This window comes from Crocodylus porosus, unplaced genomic scaffold (genome assembly GCF_001723895.1).
Source record: "Crocodylus porosus isolate Cpor-Errol unplaced genomic scaffold, CroPor_comp1, whole genome shotgun sequence".
In the NCBI taxonomy this organism is placed as follows: domain Eukaryota; kingdom Metazoa; phylum Chordata; order Crocodylia; family Crocodylidae; genus Crocodylus; species Crocodylus porosus.
This window is the reverse complement of record NW_017728906.1, coordinates 162,386,866-162,408,692: the sequence shown is the minus strand read 5'-3', so window position 1 is coordinate 162,408,692 and position 21,827 is coordinate 162,386,866. Positions and strand designations below refer to the sequence as shown.

The 21,827-nt window shown below is 41.1% G+C and overlaps 1 protein-coding gene across 3 annotated transcripts in view; it reads left to right on the top strand.

Annotated features, from left to right (window-relative positions):
* Positions 1–21,827, top strand: part of PDS5B (PDS5 cohesin associated factor B) — a 156,675-nt gene that overhangs the window by 52,114 nt on the left and 82,734 nt on the right. For all 3 annotated transcript variants that reach the window (XM_019530089.1, XM_019530090.1, XM_019530088.1), the window contains exons 7-9: positions 8,314–8,394; positions 11,070–11,210; positions 19,277–19,392. In XM_019530089.1, the coding sequence (XP_019385634.1) occupies positions 8,314–8,394; positions 11,070–11,210; positions 19,277–19,392 (338 nt within the window). The remainder of the gene's footprint in view (positions 1–8,313; positions 8,395–11,069; positions 11,211–19,276; positions 19,393–21,827) is intronic.

Here is a 21,827-nt window from a genome sequence, read left to right as displayed (position 1 = left end):
AGCCGGACCCACATAGCACATGGCGGCACTTCCCTGCCCCCACCTATCTGAATGGCAGGCGAGGAGATCCCCATGCAGCTTCTCTGCTCCCTGCAACCATGCCGGGTTGTAGGGGAGGGAAGCAGGCAGGCAGGGAACAGCAGCCCTGGCCAGGTCGGGTCACGGGACAGTCTGAACCCAGTGGCAGTGGGAGCTGCATGACCACAGTCCTGGATGAGCCGCCGGGCTAGGACTGCCCCACAACCTAACCCAGCCAGGGCTCCGTTCACTGCAGGTGGGGGCTGGGCCAGGTCGTGGGATGATCTGAACTCACTGGTAGTGGGGGCTGCCTGCCCGCAGCCCTGGATGAGCCGCTGGGTTCAGGTTGTCCCACAACCTGGCCTGGCCGAGGCTCCATTCACCGAGAAGCCACACAGGCATCTCCTTGCCTGCTGTTGCTCAGCCTGCACTGCCTGGCCCAGCTACCTCCCTACAGAGGCCTCAATTACCCTCTTCCCCCACTTACCCGCCAGAGTTGCTCTGCAGCCTGCTTGGGGCCTTGTGCATGTACTGTCCATGCACATGGCTCTGCCTGTCTCACCGCCTTCCTTCCTCTCGCTCTGAGCTTCCTGCAGGCTGTAAAATCTACCGGTTTCTCTGGTAAAGTGAGTGTCACATATTTTTTTTTTTTTCAATTTGTGCCAAAAAACAGCTTTGTTGGAATCTCAGGTACTGCACTTCACATTTTTTCTCCCAATTTCTTTGTGATTTTTGCATTTTGCCTTTAATCATGACTTCTAAGTGAGTGAGGTGGTGAAGGTGAGCAATTTATGAAGAGGAAAAGGAACGTGATGTCTTTGGAAACAAAATTGGAGTTGTTGGATTGTCTAGCACGTGGAGGGAGTGTGGCAAATGTAGGGAGTCATTTTGGTGTGAACGAATCCACTGTGAGAACCATTAAGAAAAGTGAGGCTACTATTAGGGCTACCTTTGTGAGTGGTACATGGGGAAGTGCTAAAGTGACCTTTATGCTGTGCGATCATAGCTTAGAAAAAATGAACAGGCTCTTAGCATCTGGATTGAAGACCAGACACAGAGGAAAGTGCCTTTAAGAGCAGCCAAGTGATATGTGGGAAGGCAAAGTGAATTCATCACCACATCATCCAGACCTCGAGGGGTGAAGGCACGAGTTAACGCACAAGTTTTCAAGCCAGCAAGGGGTGGTTTGAAAACTTTAAGAGGAGACATGGGCTCCACAACATGAAGCTTATGGGGAAACTGGCTTCAGCAGACCATGTAGCTGCTACCCAGTACCTGCCTGAGCTTAAGAAGCAGATTGAGGAAAAGAGTCATAAGCGAGAGCAGGTCTTTAATGCAGATGAGATGGATTTGTTCTGGAAAAGAAAGCCTTCCCGAACCTTCCTATTGAAGGAGGAGAGGTCTGCTCCAGAATTCAAAGCAGCGAAGGGCAGGTTAATTCTTCTTTTTTCCTCCAATGCTTCAGGTGACTTTATGGTAAGGCCAGTGCTCCTCTACAGATCACAGAACCCACATGCTGTCAAGAATAAGAACAAGAACCACCAGCCCATCTTGGAGGTCCAACTGCAAGGCGTTGGTTACTGCTACTGTATTCATGGACTGGTTTAACAACTGTTGTCTATGAGGTGGAGCGGTGCCTTGCATCCAAGTCCTCGACCTTCAAAGTCCTGCTGATATTGGACAATGCTCCTGGCCACCCAGAGACAGGAACCATGCCCTACGACCCCATAGCCAGTGACAGTTCCCTCCACTTTGCTCCCTGTTGCAGTCCTGGGACTGGCTGACAGCCCTCCCCCCACCCCTTCCCTCGTCCCAGCCTTACACTCTCCCTTACTGCCATGGGAACATATTATTTTCCCCAGTTTAAACCAATTTTCTTCTTTTCTTCCTTTTATCCTGATTTCAACCCATTTTTTATGTTTGGAAAATAAACCCTGAAAAACTCCCAGATTAATTATTTTTTTAATAAAAACTGAAAATGCAGAACACTACCTATGCTTCTTGCCTGATCTGCTGCTTTGCTTTTTATTCCCTGCCCTGTCTGTCACTCTTCTGCCTGGCCCCCTCCCTGATCTGCCATGTGCTGCACACAGCTGCCTGTGCCATTCAGCTGCCTGTGCCACTCGTGGCATGTATGCTACTTGTTGGTCACACCTACTCTTAATATTATCATTAACAATGATTATTCAATTGGATTTAAAGTGACAGTTTCTGACGTGTGAGCCAAAACATAACCTAGCTAACTTCTATCACTTTGTATTTAAGGTACCAAGAAGCATAAAAAAAAAAAATCTCAATCTCCATAGTTTGCTATTCTTACTGTGGGCTGGAATTATCTCAGCCAGAATGAGCAAAAACAATAGAACCAGACCAATTGTACTTCATTTTCCTGAGTGCTTGCCAATTTTTTCTGTATCTACCAGCAGTGACAGGGTACTACAGGGAATCTGAATGCAAGCACCTATTATCTTCAAACTCTACTCCTCTGCGCCCCCCCCCCCCGGTACATTTTGCAGTTTTACCTAATTAACATCTTATATAGGCTGTTAGTTTATTTTTATAATTGGAGGTTGTTATCTCTATCCTTGGAAGTGCCTGATCAAGACTGTTTTGTGAGGTAGATTCAAAAATGGCAGACAAAAATAGGACAGTTATAGACTCTACTAAACCTTTGCTTCATTGGAGTGACTATTTTACCCTTGGGTGCAGTTCAGTGTCCTGATCCTTGGTTATCATTATCAGAGTAAAATTGCAGTCCTTACAAGCATTAGAAGGTCAAAATAAAATCTTATTTGGAAGAAATATTTGATCCAGTTGGGCAGTAAGTAATTAACTTCATTTATTCTCTTCTCTTTCAGTTAGCATAGGAAAGAGAACCAAAACTGATAAAAAGAACAGTATTATGTTTTCAGGAAGAAAAAAATATATAGAATTTATTCCTGAGTTTATTCTGGTATAGAAAAGATAGCTGGTTATTTTACCCTGATTTTCTTTTAAAGTAGACATCAGCAGGCAGCTAAAAAATGAGTAAAGAAGGTGCATGATGCAGACACTTTTTTTTAAGGCCCTAAGAATCAAAAAAGCTTTGGAGTTGTGTTGAATTTCATGGAACTGTAGAAATTGAATGGAAAGATGACCCAGTAAATTTCTTATCCAGAGATCAGTGTTTGTTTCTTGTCAGTGAAAGTAGGATGGCAGAAAGTTTGTCCCAAAAAGTTACAGATTAATTGTTGAAGTGTCCTTTTAAGTATCCTTCTCGATGTTTGTTAAAGCAATCAGAACTAGTTTTTGTTTTTCTAGGAGTTTTTTTGTTGCTATTTCCACATTTGGATATTTTTCAAGTAGTGTGATGTGACCCCCTCATAAATCTAATCCCATTTCCATTTGATTCAAGATGCTGCTCGGTGCTTCCAGTTTCTCCCTTGTGTAGCTAGAGTAGAGAATCTAGCCTTCCCATGTATATGCAAAGTTTTCTTTAACAGGTTGGTGTTTTCAGGAAGTTTTTATTCTGTGCATGAATGGTGGTCTTTCTTACCAATTATGCCAGAGGCCTTAAGATTATGGAACTATGGGGAGTAGTAGACTTTCTCTGTCCTGTTATGATTATAGCTTGTTCCATTTGGGTTATGCAGTTTCCTGAACAGAAGGGTAAATAAGAAGTGTACAATTTTTTCAGGCCCTCCATTAGATGCTGAACAAGCTAGTTTTTCTTAAACTTGTTAGTTCTCATCTTTTAGTTGCTTTTCTGCACCTTGTTGCACAAGTAGCTGGAAGAAGCTGGTTTTGCAGGAGAAAGAGAAGCCTCTTAGATGTGGCATGAGAATATAAGAAATGCCACTTACTGTGTGAGACCATAGGTCCTTCAGACCCAGTGTCCTGTCTTTCACAATGGCAGATAGTAGGTGGTGATAGGGAGGATGAACAGAGCACATCTAGAATCTTCAACCTCTTGCTCCTCTTCCCACTTCAGCTTCCAGTATCCAGAGGTTTAGGAAGTTCTGATTCAAAGACTGTACCTCATGTGCCACATTCAAAACCTGCTGATGGACCTTTATTCCAAGAACTGGTCCAATTCCCCTTTTAGCTTGGTTAAGCTTATCAGCATCCACAGCTTCTTGTGGTAACAAGTTTTGCTGAGCAAAAAAGAAGTTCCTTTTGTTAACTTTTAAAACTATTACCCAATAGTTTTATTTTATATCCCATCATTCTACTATTGTAAGGGATAGTAAATAATAAATTCTTTTTTACTTTCTCTGCACCGTTTAATATTGTGTAAACTACTATATTCTTCCTCCAGCATTTATCTGTCTATCTCGCTCTTTTTTTTTTAAGCTGGTAATACTAGCCCATTTAGTTTCTCCACATGTGGAAATCTCTGTATACTTGTGATCATCCATTTTACATTTTCTAGTTTTTCTGTATCCTTTTTGAGGGGTAGAGACCAAAACTGTACATAGTATTCAATACGTCAACACATCATAGGAAAGTCGGGTTGGAAGAAATCTCACAAGGGTATCTAGTCCAGCCCCTTGCTCAAAGCAGGATGGCCTCTGACTAAGCCGTCCTATCCAAGTGTCTCTCCAATCTGCTCTTGAAAATTGTCCAAGGACAAAGATTTCACCATTTCTCTAGGCAGCCTCTTCCAGGGCTTGATCACTTCCATAGGTCAGAAAATTTCTCCTAGCCTCCAACCTAAATTTCACCTGCTGCAGCTTGAGACCATTGCTCCTATTCCTGTCTCCTATGGCCACCGAGAAGCCAATCTCCACCCTCTCTGTTATTGCCTTTCAGGTATTTGAAGACTGTTAAAAAATCCCTCCTCTGTCTTCTCTACCCTAAATAATATTAACTTTCAGCCTTCCCTCATGAGTCTTACTTAGCAGGCCCCTAATTGTTTGTATGGCTCTGTGCTGTACTCTTTCCAGTCTGTCTACATCCTTCTTGAAGAGTGGCCCAACACGGTACTAAGTACTCCAGGTGAGGCCTCACCAGTGCTGAATAGACCGAGGATCGTTCTTAATGCTTTATTTGCCTTTTTGACTGCTGTTCAACACTGATTTGGTGGTTTTTAGCAAATTATCTGCAATGACTCCAGAGTCTTTTTCCTGTGTGGTAACAGTTAATGTAGAGCTTACCTTGTAAGTTTTCTTCCCCATGTTCAAGCATATGAGTAGGGAGGCAATGGGGCAGCAGCTGTGCTTGTGAAAGTCATGCTGGTTTCTTCTGTTTACTCTTGCTTGTAGTTCTCTCTCATTTCTACTACATTTTGTTATGTAGTATTTTACCAGTGCTTGACATTTCATATACAGAAAAGGAGGTATATCCTCATTTTCCTTGCACCTTTTGTAACATATTTTATTTGAATATTTATAGTAAATATAAGCCAAAGGATTAGATGGTAGCTGGAGGTTTATATTCTAGGAGCTGTAGAAACTGTATCTGAGACTGTCTACTTCTAACAGCATTAAATTAAGACATTTTGTGTTAATTTCCAACAAGATGTATCAAACCCCCATGTTCACAAATTTAAAGCACATCCTTACCAATCTGTGTCCCAGGGAAAATCTCAAAAGTGTTAATTCAAAAGCTAGTGTAGACCATAAGAAATATACCCTGAAGTGTGTGAAAATTATTAAACACCAAACATATTTTAGATTTTGTCTGATCTGCACTGTTAAACATGCAGTTGAGCTTTAGACCATCAGAGATGAGCTTAATTTCAAAATCCCTGACATTTCATTTTGAGAAACCAATATCTTTTAAAAAGTGATTTAGTGCTTTAAAAATTCAAGTTGATTGAAGTGAGGGTTTTCTTTTTAGAAGTCAAAATGCATCCTTGATTGCTTATCATCCTTACTTTTTGTCTTGTTTAAATATGGGCTCTATTCTCTTTGAGGCAGGGAATGACAATCAGCTTTTATGGCTTGCTTAATATAGGAAAATGTCTTAAAAGATGATGATGCTCAGGCAAATCTGTTTTCATGGGTTTATTTATTTACTTATTGACCAAGAGCAAACAAGACCATGAAGTAGTCTCTCAATAAAGAAAGGTATAAACAAATCGCATTAAGAATTTATGCCATTTGTGATTCTTCCCATGATCCACTTTGAGAACTGGTTTGATTTCTCCTAAAATGAAAGAACAAGGTTCTCTCTCTGTTAAGACTGGCTGTATTAAATATATTAAAAAATTACTTGGAAATGGGGATCACTAGCTAGGTGGCTAAATTTACAGATGACAAAATTATTCAGCAAGCAGACTGTCAGACAAACAAACAGAAACCCAAACCAACCACCCCTTCCCTCCCCAAAACCTCCAGAAGAATCTCTCAAAATCGAGTGAGTGGTCGCCAAAATCGCAAATAAAATTCAGTGTTTTTACCCATTCCCCGGGGCTGAGAATCCACACTAAAACACAGTTTCTCCAGGGATAAAGGTAGCTGTATATTGGCTCAAACTTGGCACCCTCAGAAGCAGATGGGGCAGACAATTCAGCTGAAGAAATTTCTACCCCATCCACCTACTGGGAGGGTTGCTTCAGGGTCTCAGGCCCTTCCACCCTCCTCCAGTTTCTGCTGCCTGACCCAGCCCCAAGGAGCAGGGCAGCCCAACATAGCCCACAGTGCCAGGGAATCTGTACCCACTAGGCCTGTGTGGCACTAGACAGACAGAGTAGCCCATTGCCAGGCAGCCAAAGGCAAAGTGAGGCTCGCATTGGGTACTGATTCCCTGGCAGTTGTAGACTATGTTATGCTGCCACCCTCCTTGGGCCTGGGTTTAGGTAGCAGAAGCTGGAGGAGGGAGTAGAGGCTGAGACCCTGGAGCAACCCTCCCAGTGGGCAGCAGTCTTCCCAGTGGCAGCCTGGAGCCACATGTTAACCCTTTGTGTGCTTATGTGTATGCCTACATGCTGCAAGTGGCCCATGGGCTGCCAGTTGGACAGCCCTGCTTTAAATGATTAAAACCAAGAATGTATATTTTCGGATTTCTTTTTTTTACAAGTAAAGTTTTCAGTTTTTGTCTGTTGGCCTTTTTTACATCACCTGCAAGGTTTTTTTGCAGTAACAGTGTCACCAGTGCTGCTGGGAATGTTTAGTTGTTACCAGACATACACTATCTATAGATGGGTACAAGAGATCAGTGGTAGGAAAAACAGAAGAAATCCATTTTTTTTTTTCCTACTCACTCAGGTCAGAAAAACACTTTAACTTGGTAACAATGGAAAAAGGATCAGTATTGAGTGTCTTAAAGTGCTTCCTTGAAGTCAGCTTGTATCCACCACCCTCTTCTGGTTGTGAAATGCAAAAGCAGTTTTCTTCGTCATCTGGAGAAGTGATTCCCAACCTTATTAGACTCAAGGCATCGCTGAAAAAAGGCCTACCCTTAGTTTCCATCAGATTTAAATATGGAAAAATAAGAGCAATTCTTCTGTTGCAAAAAACTTAGAAAGACCAAAGCAAGTCAGAATGTTTTTGACACTATGGATTTCTATTTGAAATCTCTGGGTTTATCTTGTAAATCATATATGGGTGTTTGCATATCTAGTAGTGCTAATATTCTGCAGCATGCTGATGCACCCTTTAAAAGATCTTGTGGAAACCCCAGTTGAGAATTGTGGATCTAGAGTCAATAACATTTGTATCTGTGGGAGGAAAAGATTGGTGTCTTTGCTGTTCTGCCCTTCCCACAGGTGTTTGGTTGCTTGCTACGAGGGTATAAGGGAGGGGAAGCGTCTCTTATTCTATCTCTCACCATTTTCTATTTTTGGGACTTGCCTCTGTTGCTAATTGCAGTGACTGCATATGCTGTTGCATATAGCTTTCTCTAAAACAGAAAAGCTATGAGGAGCAGCCGCAGATGCCAGTTGCTTGAGCTCTTACACTCCACATCTGGGGAGATAACACAGTATCAGTGAATCTGTCAGGTGTAGTGCTAATTGTATGTGATCCTTCATAACATAAAGTATATCAATTGAAAAAAAAAACACAAACAAAAAATGCTTTTTCCCCCCACCCTGCTCCCAGCTTCAGGTTGGTGGTAGTTAAAAGTGTTTGAATTTCTGGGGTAAACTTCCAGTCTACCACTGTCAGTTAGGTGGCTGATGGTTTTTAAGTTCTGGCTTAGAAAAACTAATTGTCTTACAAGTTTGATCAAAAGTTATCTTTTATCTAAGGAAGGAATCCAAGGAGGGGCTATTCTTATAGTTAATTTATAAGTACGTATTAACTTAAATATTTATAAATTGTATATGTGAGATCAGTATGTGCATCACTGTTTGCTTTTTGTATTTTTCAGAATTTAAACAAGCAAGCATATGACTTGGCAAAGGCTTTACTAAAGAGGACGGCTCAAGCTATTGAACCCTATATTACTAATGTAAGTCAAGATTCAAATAGCCAGACACTTACGAAGATAACACTTAAAAGATTGAGCTGCATAATCTATTTTTTCTTATTTTTATAGGTTAGGTATCTTATTTTGAAGTATAATTTTCAACAATGTAGTGGGAAAGAGCCTGATACTATAAATGCTGCAATTTCTGCCTTCAGATCTGATACTTTGCTGTCTAGAAATAAGATATTGCTGAATCTACTGCTAATTCTTGATCTTCATCCTAACTGTACTTGAACTTCTGTCATGGGGGCCTTGGTTGCAACATGAGTGATACAGCTGGTGGGCTAAACTGTATTTTTATGAATATTTGTATTTTCATATTAGAGTAGCAGTTGTATAGATGTCCTTTTCACAGAGTTTACAGTATGAACAGGCAACGTAATGCAAAGGGCAGGGTGAGGCCCAAGGTAAACTAATTTTCCCTGAGTGAGGACCAAGTCAGTGACAGAGTTGGGAATAAAACTCAGATTTCTGACTCATTAGGTCAGACTTAGTTATGGGACTCGTTTGATAGATTTATTTTGTTTTGTTATGGGAGATGGTTATTGACTTGAAGTAGGAGTAATTAATGTATAGCTAATTACCTGTATTATTATGAACTTGGGCAGAATAGGATTTAGTAAGACTCTAAAATGCAGTTTTGAGGCATCTCAAACACTAAACCCAATCCTTTGTTTGCCCCCCTCTTCCCCTTCCCTCCCCCCTTTCAATAGCCACAAGACCACTAAGACACTTAGGTTCTTTGTGTGGCTGTCTTGGTCTGGAAAGATCTCTAGGCATCTAGATTCAGGCTATTGTTCATGTCCAGATGCAATATAGAGTAGTCAGGAAAAAAGCAAACTATACAAAGACAGTTTACAAGCTGAGTAGTTCTGGGTTAGCACCCAGATTTTGTGGTGAATAATCTCCTGATCAGTTAAGTGTCTCCTCCATTTTTCTTACACTTTTCCCTATAGGAAAGGAAGTCCCTGTCCCTCCTCCCCACTCCCTTTTTTTTTTTCCCCCTTGGTGAGTTGATTCTTGTTACAAGCGCACTTCAAATGTGAACTCCCCCTGCTGTATTTTGTAGTTAATAGTTAGGAACACTCTGCCAGGCTACATGTTTGTTCCCTTGAAAATTTATCATGCTGACTCTGTGCCCCTGTCCTTTGCCCCCTTCTTCCCCCTTCCCCAAAAGAATAAAATTTAATTCTTAAAGAACAGTCCATGTTTACCAGACTGAAAGGTGGCAACATTTTAGCTTTTGTATTCTGTTTAGATCATATCTGCTTCTCAAAATCGTTAAATGAATTCCATGTTAGGTTAGTCTTTTGGTTATTAATAAGGTGCCCTTCCTCTTTGTTTTAGTTTAAGGGAAGAGTAGGGAGTCTCGTCTTCCTTTCCTCCATACCTCCATCTTTCCACAAACATGCTTTCCAGTGTTGTAGGGTGCAATTCAGAGTTGATTGGCTTGATGTCAGATTTTCAAAGCAGTGATTGATTTTTGGGTGCCTCAGTTTTTTGGCGTCTATTTTAAAATATGTTGGGCCTGATCTCTAAAGGTTATGCTGGCTGATTAGTATTTCTTTGAAAGATATGGTACCAAATAAAAACCCACTTTTTAAAAAATTTAGTCTCATGGCAGGCCTTTGTTCTGATTTGATAACCTTGTATCAGGTAGAATCAGTAGCAAATTTGTGATTTGTCATTTCTGTGCCTAAGTTTTGGAACCGGAAACCATAAACACCAATTAAATGTGCTTCTTCATCATTAGTCCTAGTCGTTTGGAAGTAGCATAAACCGTGTTGTAACATTTTTTGGCATGGGTCGTCTTGGATTAAACTCAAAAACTCAGCCTCCTAGCCTTAGATAAGGTGGGTAGGAGCTTTCTATTTAGTAACGTATTTACCTCTACCATGGTTATAGCTGAGCATTTAGTAGCAAATGATGAGTAATTTAAAACATTAAGCATTTAAAAAGTAACATAGTATTAATGTAAGATTTGATCAGAAAATGTATTCTGTCTTTTAAAGTATCTTTACACTGAGTTGCATAACCCATGAGGAAGAAATGTTTGTTTATAACTGTATACAGAAAATGTTTCTTTGCATATACACAGCCTGAAACCATAGGGTCATTGTCAGTTCATATGTTTCCATTTAACAACTTCATAAATTGCCATTTGTTGAAGTTGTGTGGTAATTACCTAGCGGTTTTTTTTCCTATTGGTCTCATTTAGACAAAAGAACAGAATGCTTTTGAAGTAAATTAGAGTTATTTCACCACAGGGGACACTAAATTTAGTCACACTACAAAAGGCTTGACATAATTGAAACTTTGGAAGAGTTATTTGCTGCTGTTTGTAGAATTGCTATAATAAACTAAGCATTGTATGTCACATTTTTATGCTTGCTTTTTTATCAGTAGTTTATGAATAGAGAAGTACTGTATTTTAAAAAGATAATTCTTGTGCTAACTCTGAGGTTTTCTTTTCCCCCTTTTATTGTCTCATGTAAGATTTTTTGTATCCTGACCCGGAGTAAATGGTTTTATATGAGGTTCTTAACCATGCTGATATTAGTTGTATTTGAATTCTGAATTTTTAGAGAATCTATAAAATCTGTGCTGTTTTCCTGTATTCTGTTACTGACTTAATGTTCTTTTGTCTTACTTTCCAGTTCTTTAATCAGGTGCTTATGCTTGGGAAGACTTCTATCAGTGATCTGTCAGAGCATGTCTTTGACTTGATTCTGGAGCTGTACAATATTGACAGTCATCTCTTGCTTTCTGTTTTACCGCAGCTTGAATTCAAACTTAAGGTAAATGTTGTAATATGTTTTTTCCCTATTTTGTTTCTGCCACAGGCTGGTGACATTTCCCTGTAGGGAAAGCTAAGGCAGTCTGTCCCTACCTTTTAACTTGCGTCATAAATACCTACTCATTTTTAACATTTTACTTAAATGGACTTTAAATTATATTAAAATACATTAAGGACATAAGGAAGATAGGGAAAGTCTTAACATGTGAATTATTATTTATAACTAATACAGAATATTAATAATTTCGTATACTCAAAGTACTTAGCAACAATTTTAGTATTTGCTATCGCTAAGCGATAGCATTAGTGTTTTTCTCTAACAAAACCTTTTAAGCATAGATCAAACCACCCCTTGTGCTGCTGTCTTTTTCCCAGCATTTCTCTCCTCCAATCACAAGAGTTAAGCTTCTAGTACAACTACAAGGCTTAGGAATACAAAAATCTAATGCCTGTTGACCAAGCTATGTTACTAACCCCTAATATAGAAGCAAAAAAGTTTTTTGATGACGACTTATTGCATTTGGATACTTTGCTTAAGCCATACTGGTAAAATAACTCTCTTGCTAGTTTAAGCTCTATCTTCACCAGGTATTAATTGAAGTTACTGTCTGAATACCAACAACCATTTTTAGGGCCATGTCTACTTATAAAGATTTTTTTTTCTGAGGGAGGAGGTAATGTTGTTCTTGGCTTGCAGCGGCTGACACCATCAAGCTGCCAGAGCTAGTGCACACTTCAGCTTGTGTGGTGTCCATCTTACACTGTGAGTAACTGTATAGGTCAAAGGCAGAGTTGATCGGGTGTATGCAGTCCAATGGCTCTTGCAGCAGCTACTAGTACAAAAGCACTGTGAGCAATGAGTGTTGGCTACAGCTAAGGTTGGGGATGTCTACTGGGGTGTGCCAATTCTCCTGCCAGGAGAAAAGCTAGAAGTTCATGGCTAGAGAGTCTTGCATCTTTGCTCAGGGTCAGACTAATTGTCTTATTTGGGGTCAGGAAGGAATTTGACTCCATGGTCACATTGGTATCAACTCTGGGGGTTTTTTTGTCGTCTTCTGTAGCAGGGAGCATGGCACTCTGCTTGGGACCTCTTGAGCATATACTGACACCTTTATATAGAAGCAAGACATTGGCTGCTGTGGCTTTTACCTGTGGGAGGTTAGGGCATTAGGGCCATGTTGCGTCAGGGTTGAGTGGAGTCTTATGTAGAGTTTAGATTATGGCTGTATGGGATGGTTTTGGATAGGAATGATTGTGTCTTGGGCAGGGTTGGGCTAGATGACCTTTGGAGGTCCCTTCCAGACCTACTTCTGTGTGACTAAATACTGTTGGTTTTTTTGGAAGACAACCTATTTTCTCTTTCCCTGGCTCATGAGGCCTCATTCTGGAGGTCTAGAGAGCAGCAAAGAGCAGTTTACTGGCTGAGTAGATGCAGATGAACACTTTAGCAAGCTTTGGGGCATTTTGAAGGCACGTGGGACACACTTTGTCACAAGTGAGTCAGATGTGTCCGTTGCTGCTGCCTGCTGTGTGCTGCACAATATATAAGGCTGTGAAAAGGAAGCTTTGCTAGTGGGTTGGCAGGTGGAGGTATAGAACTTGTTCTGATTCTTGAGCAGCCAGACCACAGAACAGTAAATAAAATCTAATTTGATGCTGTTTAGCTGAGGGAGGTACTTCACTGCTGAATCATCGCCAATATGGGTTTTCCATTCGCTATGGAAAAATGTGGTAAAACCCAGATTCTCTCATTTTAAGGAGGAAAAACCCAGATTTTCTCGTTTTAAAAGAGAAAAACATGAGAAACGGGGTTGGCAGAATTCCAGCTTGCAAGGGGCTGTGGGGAGTGGGAGGAAGGTGGTCAGCAGGAAGTGTCATGTGCTTGTGTACATGTCCACATGCACATGTCTACCAGACAGCCTGGAGAACAGCTCCCTGCAGGTAACACTGACAGTGGGGGAGGGCAGGGAATTGAGGCCCCCATAGTGACTGAGGCAGCTGGGCAGGGCTGGGGCTGCCTCCCAACCTGGGTAGTGGGTGGGGCTTGTGGCCCAGGGCTGGAAAACGTAGCTGCAGGGAGTGGGGCAGAGCCATAGGTGGCTTGTCTGGAGAAGTGGGGAGGGTTGGCCCCTTGCCTCTGTGCACACTCCTGGGGCCCCTGCATGGAGGGCACATGTTCGTCAGATTTGTGTGGGGGCCGGGCTGGGCTGCGGGCTTGGGCTCCCTCCCTTGCTGCCTTCCCTCTCCCCCACTGCTGCTTTCCCCCTTCCCCACCCCTCCAGGGCCTCTGCAGCCGAGTGGGTGGGACCCAGTACAGCAGAGTGGGATGGGAAGCTCGGTGCCACGGTGAAGGAGCTTCATGCCACTATGGCAAGGCGCCCCTGCTTGCCCAGCAGCAGAGGGGGTGGCAGCACAGAGTTGTGCCCCTTACTGCTGCTGGTTGCCCAGGGGGTGCCTTACCATGGTGGTACAGAGCTTCCAGTAGCGGCAGTGAGCTTCCCTGCCTCATTCTGCTCTGCCCTGCAGTGCTGGGTCTCACCTGCTGGGCCCATAGAGACCCCAAGGGGAGGGCAGAAGGGTGGGCAGCCTGCATCTGTCCCCTTCCCCTCCCATCATGGGCTCTGCTCTGCCCGTACCACCCATGGGGCAGGGGCAGCCGGGCTCTGCACTGTGCTCCCCTGCAGGAGCTGCTGCTTCCCTTGGGCAGCAGCCAGGGCTTGGGTGCTGCTGGGGGGGGGTGCAGGAGGCTGTGGACTTGGTTTATTGGCGGGGGGGGGGGGACCCCCTCCAGCAGGGCTGTGGATGAGGCGTGCAGGGTGCCAGCAGGGCCCAGGGGTCTGTGGGTGTGGAGTGTGGGGTGCTAGCAGGGCTGGTGGGGTGGGGGTGCGGAGCTGTGGGTTGTAATTGAGGTCAGTGGCATGGACAGGGCACTGGCATTTCAGGGCTGCTCAGTGCTACAAAGTAGTGGGCTGGGAGGACAGCCACAGCTGGACCTGCACGCTCGTTAGAGAAGTGGGTAGGGGAGCTCTGATTTTCCAGGGGAAAAAACCCAAAATCAAATGCCAAGCAAACTTGCGGTTTTTAAATAGAGAGAACCAAGAAATCTGATCATCATGGTGATTGCAGTTAAGAGCAACATTGTCTTTTGAGGTGATGGGTAGTTATGTGCCTATGTAAAACTTCCTTTGCTTAAAGGCATCCCACATTGTTCCTGGTTTTTGGCAGAATGGAAATCATCTGTTAGCTATTCAGAACTTACCTTGAAGAGTTTCTGACTATCAAGACTTATTACATTGCAGTTTAATGACCATTCCTCTAATGTTCAAACCTTCTCTGCTGCCTCTTCAAGAAACTTTCTGATGACAGATTTGGTGACTTCTATACCTTTTCTCTGTATCAAAGAGTACTTCAATAGAAATGTTGAGGTACAGTATTGATATATATGGTAGAGCTGTTTACTGTCATTGGTTAGAGGAAGTTCAATGCCTACCTGCTGAGCCTGAGTTATTGCTTGAGCTCTAGCAGAAGTGGAATACAGGGACATGGTCACACAAAGCAAAGTTATTTTCTCAGTTATATCTGTAGCTTGAGAAATGTTGTTCTGATGTATTCCTGAACCTGACTTTTTTTTCCACTGTTGTAGAGTCCTTTTATGCCTTCTGTTTTTAAGGAAGGAACTAGAAGGCAGTTGTAGCTCCCCTCTGTGTTTTTTTTTTTTTTTTTAATGGACCAAGAGAGCATCCAGACTGTAAACCGGGCCTCATTACAACATGCCATTCAGAAGAATCTGATATTACATGGCATGAGCACACATCTGCACTAGGAATGGAATATATATGAAGTGACTATTCTTTGTACCAGCTAACACCTATGCATTTTTCTTCCAAATTTTCTAGTGCTTTGGAAAGTTAGAGAGGCATTTTTTTAAAGACTGATTATATCTTGACTGATTATATCTTGCCATCTAAGCTTGGTATGGCATCACTTGCATCTTAAAGCTTTTGTTACCACTTCAGTGAATTAGACCTTTTGCAAAAGGTCTGGACATCTTCATGTTAGTGTAAATAGAGCAGAATGTGTGGGGCACAAGCCCCGACTGCTAATTTTGAGAGGGAATGATGGATCTCCTAGGAACCCTCCGTATAGCTGCAGGGGACAGGGAGCCAGTCCCAGTGCAGCAGCAGCCCATGTGGTAGGAACCAGCTTCAAGACAGCAGCTCCAGGCAGATAGCACCAACAGCTGCTCTTGGAACTATTAGCTGTTTTCCTATCAAGAGTTTGTAAACAACGTACTCCTCATAATTGTGAAGTCAGTTCAGCTCTTTCTAAAATACAGCTATTGCACAGCTATCTGAGAATTCCCAGGCCAGTCTCCATTGGCTGTTAAGGAGGTTTGAAAATATTTGCTCTGTTAAATGCATTGCAAGTGATAATATCATAGAAAGAAGGACCAACCTATAAGATCATCAAGTCCAGTCCCCTGCCATAGGCAGGAGGTAATTGGGCTTAAATGAGCTCAATAAGGTATTTGTCCAGCCTCCTCTTAAAGACCATCAGAGATGGTGACTGCACCACCTGTGCTGGAAGTGTGTTCCAGATTCTAGTTACCTGTACAGAAAAGAAGTTTCTTCTTATGTCCAGCCAAAACTTTTCCTTGACTAGCTTGTGTCTGCTGGTCTGTGTCTTCCTGCTGGGTGGGGTGGGGGTGGCACTGGGGCTTTTCTGAAAAGTTGTTCACCAAGGTCCTGGCGTCCTCCCTTGACACACATTTGTAGGCTCCTATCAAGTCACCTCTCAGCCTTCTTTTGCTCAGGCTGAACAGTACCAGATCCCAAAGTCTCTCTTCCTGATAAGACTTGTCCCCCAGGCCCTTGATCATGTGGGTGGCCCTTTTCTGCACCCTTTCAAGCTTGTCCACATCCTCCTTGAAGGATATCAGGCTTTTTAAACTAATCACTATATCCCATGCTTTTCTTGAACAGCTTTCTATCATTTTATATTTGGACCAATACTAACAAATGGTATAAAAATGTTATGCTGTTTTCAAATGTGAGCCTCTAAGAAAAGGTACTGGGTCTCATTGAAGAGAAGTACATAAGAAAAGGTACTGCATTTCAACCTTGAATTCCTGTTTTCCATGCCCTAGGTATTCATGTGTAACCAGGTGAAGAATTAGGTAGTCTAATTTAGGTCTTGGGGAGACTTTATACACTGATTATTGTCAATAGTGAGTGGGGCATGAGTCCTGGGCACTACTTAAGGTGGGGTGGGGAAGCATTTGAGCAGAGCAGGGGATGCCCGAGGGGACTGCTCCAGGCATAGTCCTGGCCAGCTATGTCTGCAAAGTGTAGGTGGCTGCCCTAGCTCATAATTCTGGGGCTAAGCCCAAGTAATGCAAAACTTTTCTCTGAAGTCAAAGTACATTTCAAACTTCAGAAATAAAAATATACAATATAACGCAACAGTTGTAGTGGGGAGATTGAAATATGGCTGCAGCTCAGCTTGTTAGGGAAATGACAGGCAGGGAGAGAAATGATAAAAAGGAAAAATAAACAATTGGCATTTTGTCCCCATCAAGTATAGGCCTAACAATGTCAGCAAAAAAAAAAGTGGAGCTCCTTATCATAAAGGGAGAAGCATTTATGAAGAACAAAGACAAAAACAGTCTTCTCAGTTACTTCCTTTTTCAAGAGATAACCAGTTCTTTAGTAAACTTTGACTCCTTTCCTACCTTGCTTGTAGAAGATAACAGTACTGAATCCTCTGCTGAAGCCACTGTCAACACAGATATCAAGGAGTCAAGTAATTCTAAATCTAGTCTTGATTTGGAAAGAGACTTTGCTGTCTCCTCTGTGATTATTAACCACATTTGCAGTATTGAAACTTCTGATATATTTACCACTGTCAAGGCACTATTACACACTTGCATAGAGAGCAACAACCCTGGCTCATGACCACTGAAAATTACTGATCAGCATAGGAGCTATGTGGTTGATAAAGCTCTGATCAAAAGTTAGGATGCTGACTTCTCACCATAAATGTCACGTGATGGTTCACAGCTGGTTTATAAAAACAGTAATGGAGAAAGAATTGAAATAAAATATATTTCAATATTCACATGTTGGTAAATTATTTTTCTATGAGAGAATTTATTATTGAGGCATGAGTGAATTATTTTACTGATAGAAGGAAGGGAGACGGGAACGCTCAACAGCATCTATGGTCAGGACACACTCAACAGTGTCTATGGCCAGGCAGGGGGCGCCATGTGCATGTGTGTATATATATGCACATGGCCACCAGGCAGAGCTGGAGAGCATCTCCTGCAGGTAATGGGTGGGGGTGGGAATTGAGGCTCCCATAGGTAGGGAGGGAGTTGGGCGGGGCTGGGGCTGCTGCTTAGCTGGGCAGTGCCTGGGGCTGGGGGCTGCAGTGTGTTGCCACAGAGCCCTGGTGAAGAGCAGGATGGGGCCATGGGTGGCCCATCCAGGTAGTGGGGCAGGCTCCTTGCTGCTGCATGCACTTCCGGGGGTGGGGCAGGGAGAACCTGTGCCTCCAGATGTGGCTCACGGTCCTGCCCTGGTGTCCTCCCCTGGGGCCTCTTGCAGCTCAGCGGGTGCAACCTGACGCTGCAAAGAACAGTGGAGCCGTGCAGGAAAATGTTTGCTGCTGTGAGCTCTGCACTGGGCTGGCGACCTGTCCTTTGAACACAACCCTGTGTTGCTACCCCTACTGCAGCCATGTGCAGGGGACTTATTGCCAGGGCAGTTCTGGGGGTGTGGGTCCCCCTGCCTTGCAGGAGTGTGCCGTGACAGGGAGCCAGCTGCCCTCCCCACCCCCTGAGCCTGCAGCAGGCAGGCCTGGTTTTGGAAAGTACTCTGTTAGTCTTCATCTAAGTTAAAGCAAATCATCCAAAGATGTTCTTACTTTTCTATAAATTAATTTTTAAAATCTCTACTCTGTTCATTTTCTCAAAAACATTTAGTAGCACCCTACTTATTGCCACTTAATTGAATGGCATATTTATAATCTGAATATTCATCTAATAAAGCCTCTCTTTAAAACAAAACTAAAAGGTATTGTAATAATCCACTAGCTCTCATTTAACACCACAGTGAAACTATAATTAGGTAATCTAGACTATATATAGTGACAGCCCTTAGTCTAAACACTTTTAGTCATGTGGTGCAAATAATATGTGTAAAAGATGTTAGAGATTTTTCTGACTCCTTAATTACAGCTCCTTAAAGCAATAGGGGATGAAAATGCAGGGAAAAATTTTAATAAGTGCATTCTTAATTTTAATATCAAGCTGAATCACAGGTATATACTAGAAAAGATCATTCAGTCAATAATTTAGGTATGGAGTTTTCTGATAACTGTGGTCCAGTTGCAGAACTGAACGCTGATGATTTTGGCTTGAAAATTTTGTGAAAATGAAGAGTATTTCCAAGCCGTGGCCTTGAGCAACTTTCTGTGGCTGAACTGTCCTTCAATTGATATCTGTTCTTACAAACAACTAGGACTTTCAGTTTGGAAGAGTGCTTTTAAACGGAATATTTGTACTCAGTCACTAGTTATATCTGAACTTTGGTGTTTATTGATGACTCCCTAAAATCTTAAGAAGCAATAAACATTGCTTTTTACCTAAGCTTTCACTAAGTCATCAATAAGAAAATTTCAGAGCATTTTATCATCATGCTGGTAGACAAATATATTGTAAGCTCCTTGTGTTAATATTTTATTTTGTTTGTGTAAGTATGTATAACTTCCAGTAATTTTATCTGGATTGAAGAACAATATCAGTGAACTCTAAACGCAAGTTAAAATGTACATAAACTGTTTATTTTTAACAAGTTACAAAGGTTCTTGTTGGAACTGCCTTTATTTATACTTAATTACTTCATCTCCATGATTAAGATGGGCTTCTATATATGTGGAAATGTATATTATTGTATACAAAAATTATGTAATTTAAACTTTAATTGTTCTGAAGTTAAATATGCTTTGGTGTAGAACTGTTGTTTTATGCAGTTTCTATTTTTGAAAAATGTGTTCATTTTCCAGAGCAATGACAATGAAGAACGCCTGCAGGTTGTAAAACTACTAGCAAAAATGTTTGGGGCAAAGGATTCAGAGTTGGCATCTCAAAACAAACCACTTTGGCAGTGCTACTTGGGGAGGTATACGCTGTTTTAATTCCCTTCCCAGGAGGGATTAAACAATGAAGTATAACTCAACATTTTACAAATTTTCCTTTTTTTTTTTTTTTAAACAACTGAGCGATAGATAAGTATGAGTTCTATTCTGCTAGTTGCTCTGAAATCTGACACAGATAATACTAAAGAAATTACATCTGTGATTCTGTAGAGCTGATGATTATCAACCAGCCCTTTCATTTTACTATTTTAATTTAAAATTGTATTTACTTTTTTTTACTGCCATTGCCAAGGCAACATGGCATTTTATTTTTTCCTCACAAATGTGAAACTAACTAATGATGTATTAATAGTTCTTAAATAACAGCAGATGGCATTGGCATTAGGGAATGAGATTTTAGTGATGATCCTGAGGCTTTTTTATGCTTCATGTTTATACTATCCTGCATCTGATTGAAAAGTAATTACTACTATTTAAAAATACTTTATATAAGCTACCAGTATATATAATAGTCATGGTTAGTATTTATTCCATTTGGAAAGATTCTGCTGGTTTGAAAAAAAGATCTAATAATTAAAGTAGAATATGAAGCTGATAATGTTTTAAAACAAAAGAAACTTCATAAATACTGAAGCAAATGCATACCTTTTATAGGAAAATGTTCTGGGTCAACCCCTGTAAATTAATTAAAATTGGCAGTAATGTATACTGCATACAGTGTTATGGCATATTGAAGTAGCAAAAACAGCAAAGTCCTCATGGAAATCTCTATAGCTGTATGTTATATATATTTATACATTTAATGCGGAAAGGTATTTTTTGCCTGAAGTTGCTGAGAAAACATACAGTATTATAGTTGCATGTGTGATGCATTTAAAAATACTAGCTGTAATTGAGCTTAACAGAAAATACTTCATTGTAATATAAAATACTATGATGATATGCTGTCAGTGGGTATAGACAAATGTAAACTTGAAGCAGCTTCAAAGGGAAGGGAAGTGGCTGCTTGGGAGTGTGCAGCAGCTGCTATACTTTAACCGTTACCTGTGCGTGAGCCTGTAGTGATAGAAATATTGCTCTAGCTTTGACCCTGCTTTATACAGGCTCAAAGTTTTGGGGTGGTTTAGTTGACTTACATTGCCAGAGGCATTAATAGGTGCCAGAAAACAGCTGCCACAGCTCCCAAATATAGCTCCCTTTCCCTTTTTAAAGCCACTCTCAAGTATACTTTTGTTCATGTCCTATATTTTTCAATGAGCTAATTGATAACTGCTGCTTTAAAGTGGTCATGAATTTGAAGAGTAAAACTTTGTTTTAATAAGCTATTTATAAACATTTGAAACACGAAAAGGTAAAAAGCTGTATTATTGAAATAAAATCCTTACTGCCTTTATAAACCCACTTCTCATACAGGTCCAGGGTAATTCTGTATTTCCATAAAAACATACATTTTAGAAAACAATTTTACTGAAATTGTTTTTAATGTGTACAGTTAGTTATTACATTTAGATTATAAACTTTTGTGTCAGAATATATTTAACAATATATATGGAAACTGCTAGAAAATGTCATAGTAAATTTTAAATGCAAGGTACTGTGAAAATATTATGGTGTTTTGAAAATACCCTCTTTATTTTTCACCCCAAAAGTTTATCTTTGTAGAATATTACAAACTGGCATTTGTGATTTGTATTATGGAACAATTCCTAAAGACAAACATAAGGACAGGTTTTTGTTTTGGGTTTTTTAATCTTTTCAAGCATTAATAAACTGCTGTTAAGATTTGTTTTTGAAAATATGCTGTTTTTTAAAACAACTTTTTTAAAGCAAATTCCATTTAGATCCAATTTGATACATATTGAGTGCATCTACACATGTGCTTTAATGCGCAATAGCCTATTCTGCTCATTAAAGTGGCACATAAAATGCGCTAATATGCTACTGTGCAGTAGAATAGGCTGTTGTGCTGTAAGCATCACTAAAAAGTGTTTGCTTTTGCTACTGTGCATTAGGACAGTCTAATGCGCCTTTATGGTGGTACCTCATATTAGAGGTACTAAACTTAATGCGCAGTGCAAAAGCTCATTAACAAATGGGTAGATGTGCCCATTGAGATCTATTAGTGTTCCCTTATGATGTTTTTCAGTGTAAGAAGGAACAGGTTGTTTGGAATGACTGAATTGGGATACCAGAAATTATGGCAAAATGGGTGTAGTATTAGTATCATTGCTCCAGAAGTAGGCACTCCATTTGTGTATGTTTTTCAAAGTAATGCATAGATTCTTCCCCCATCAGTAACTGGAGTTTTGTGGTCACGGAAGTTTTACGTGCACTTCAGGGAAGGATATGTCTCTTAGGATTTGGCAGATAAATTAGGTACACACATACAGGCATTTTTTAAGGTCTTTCAAGACTGGTTATATTATCACAGTGAAATTAAGGGCATCTCTTATACATG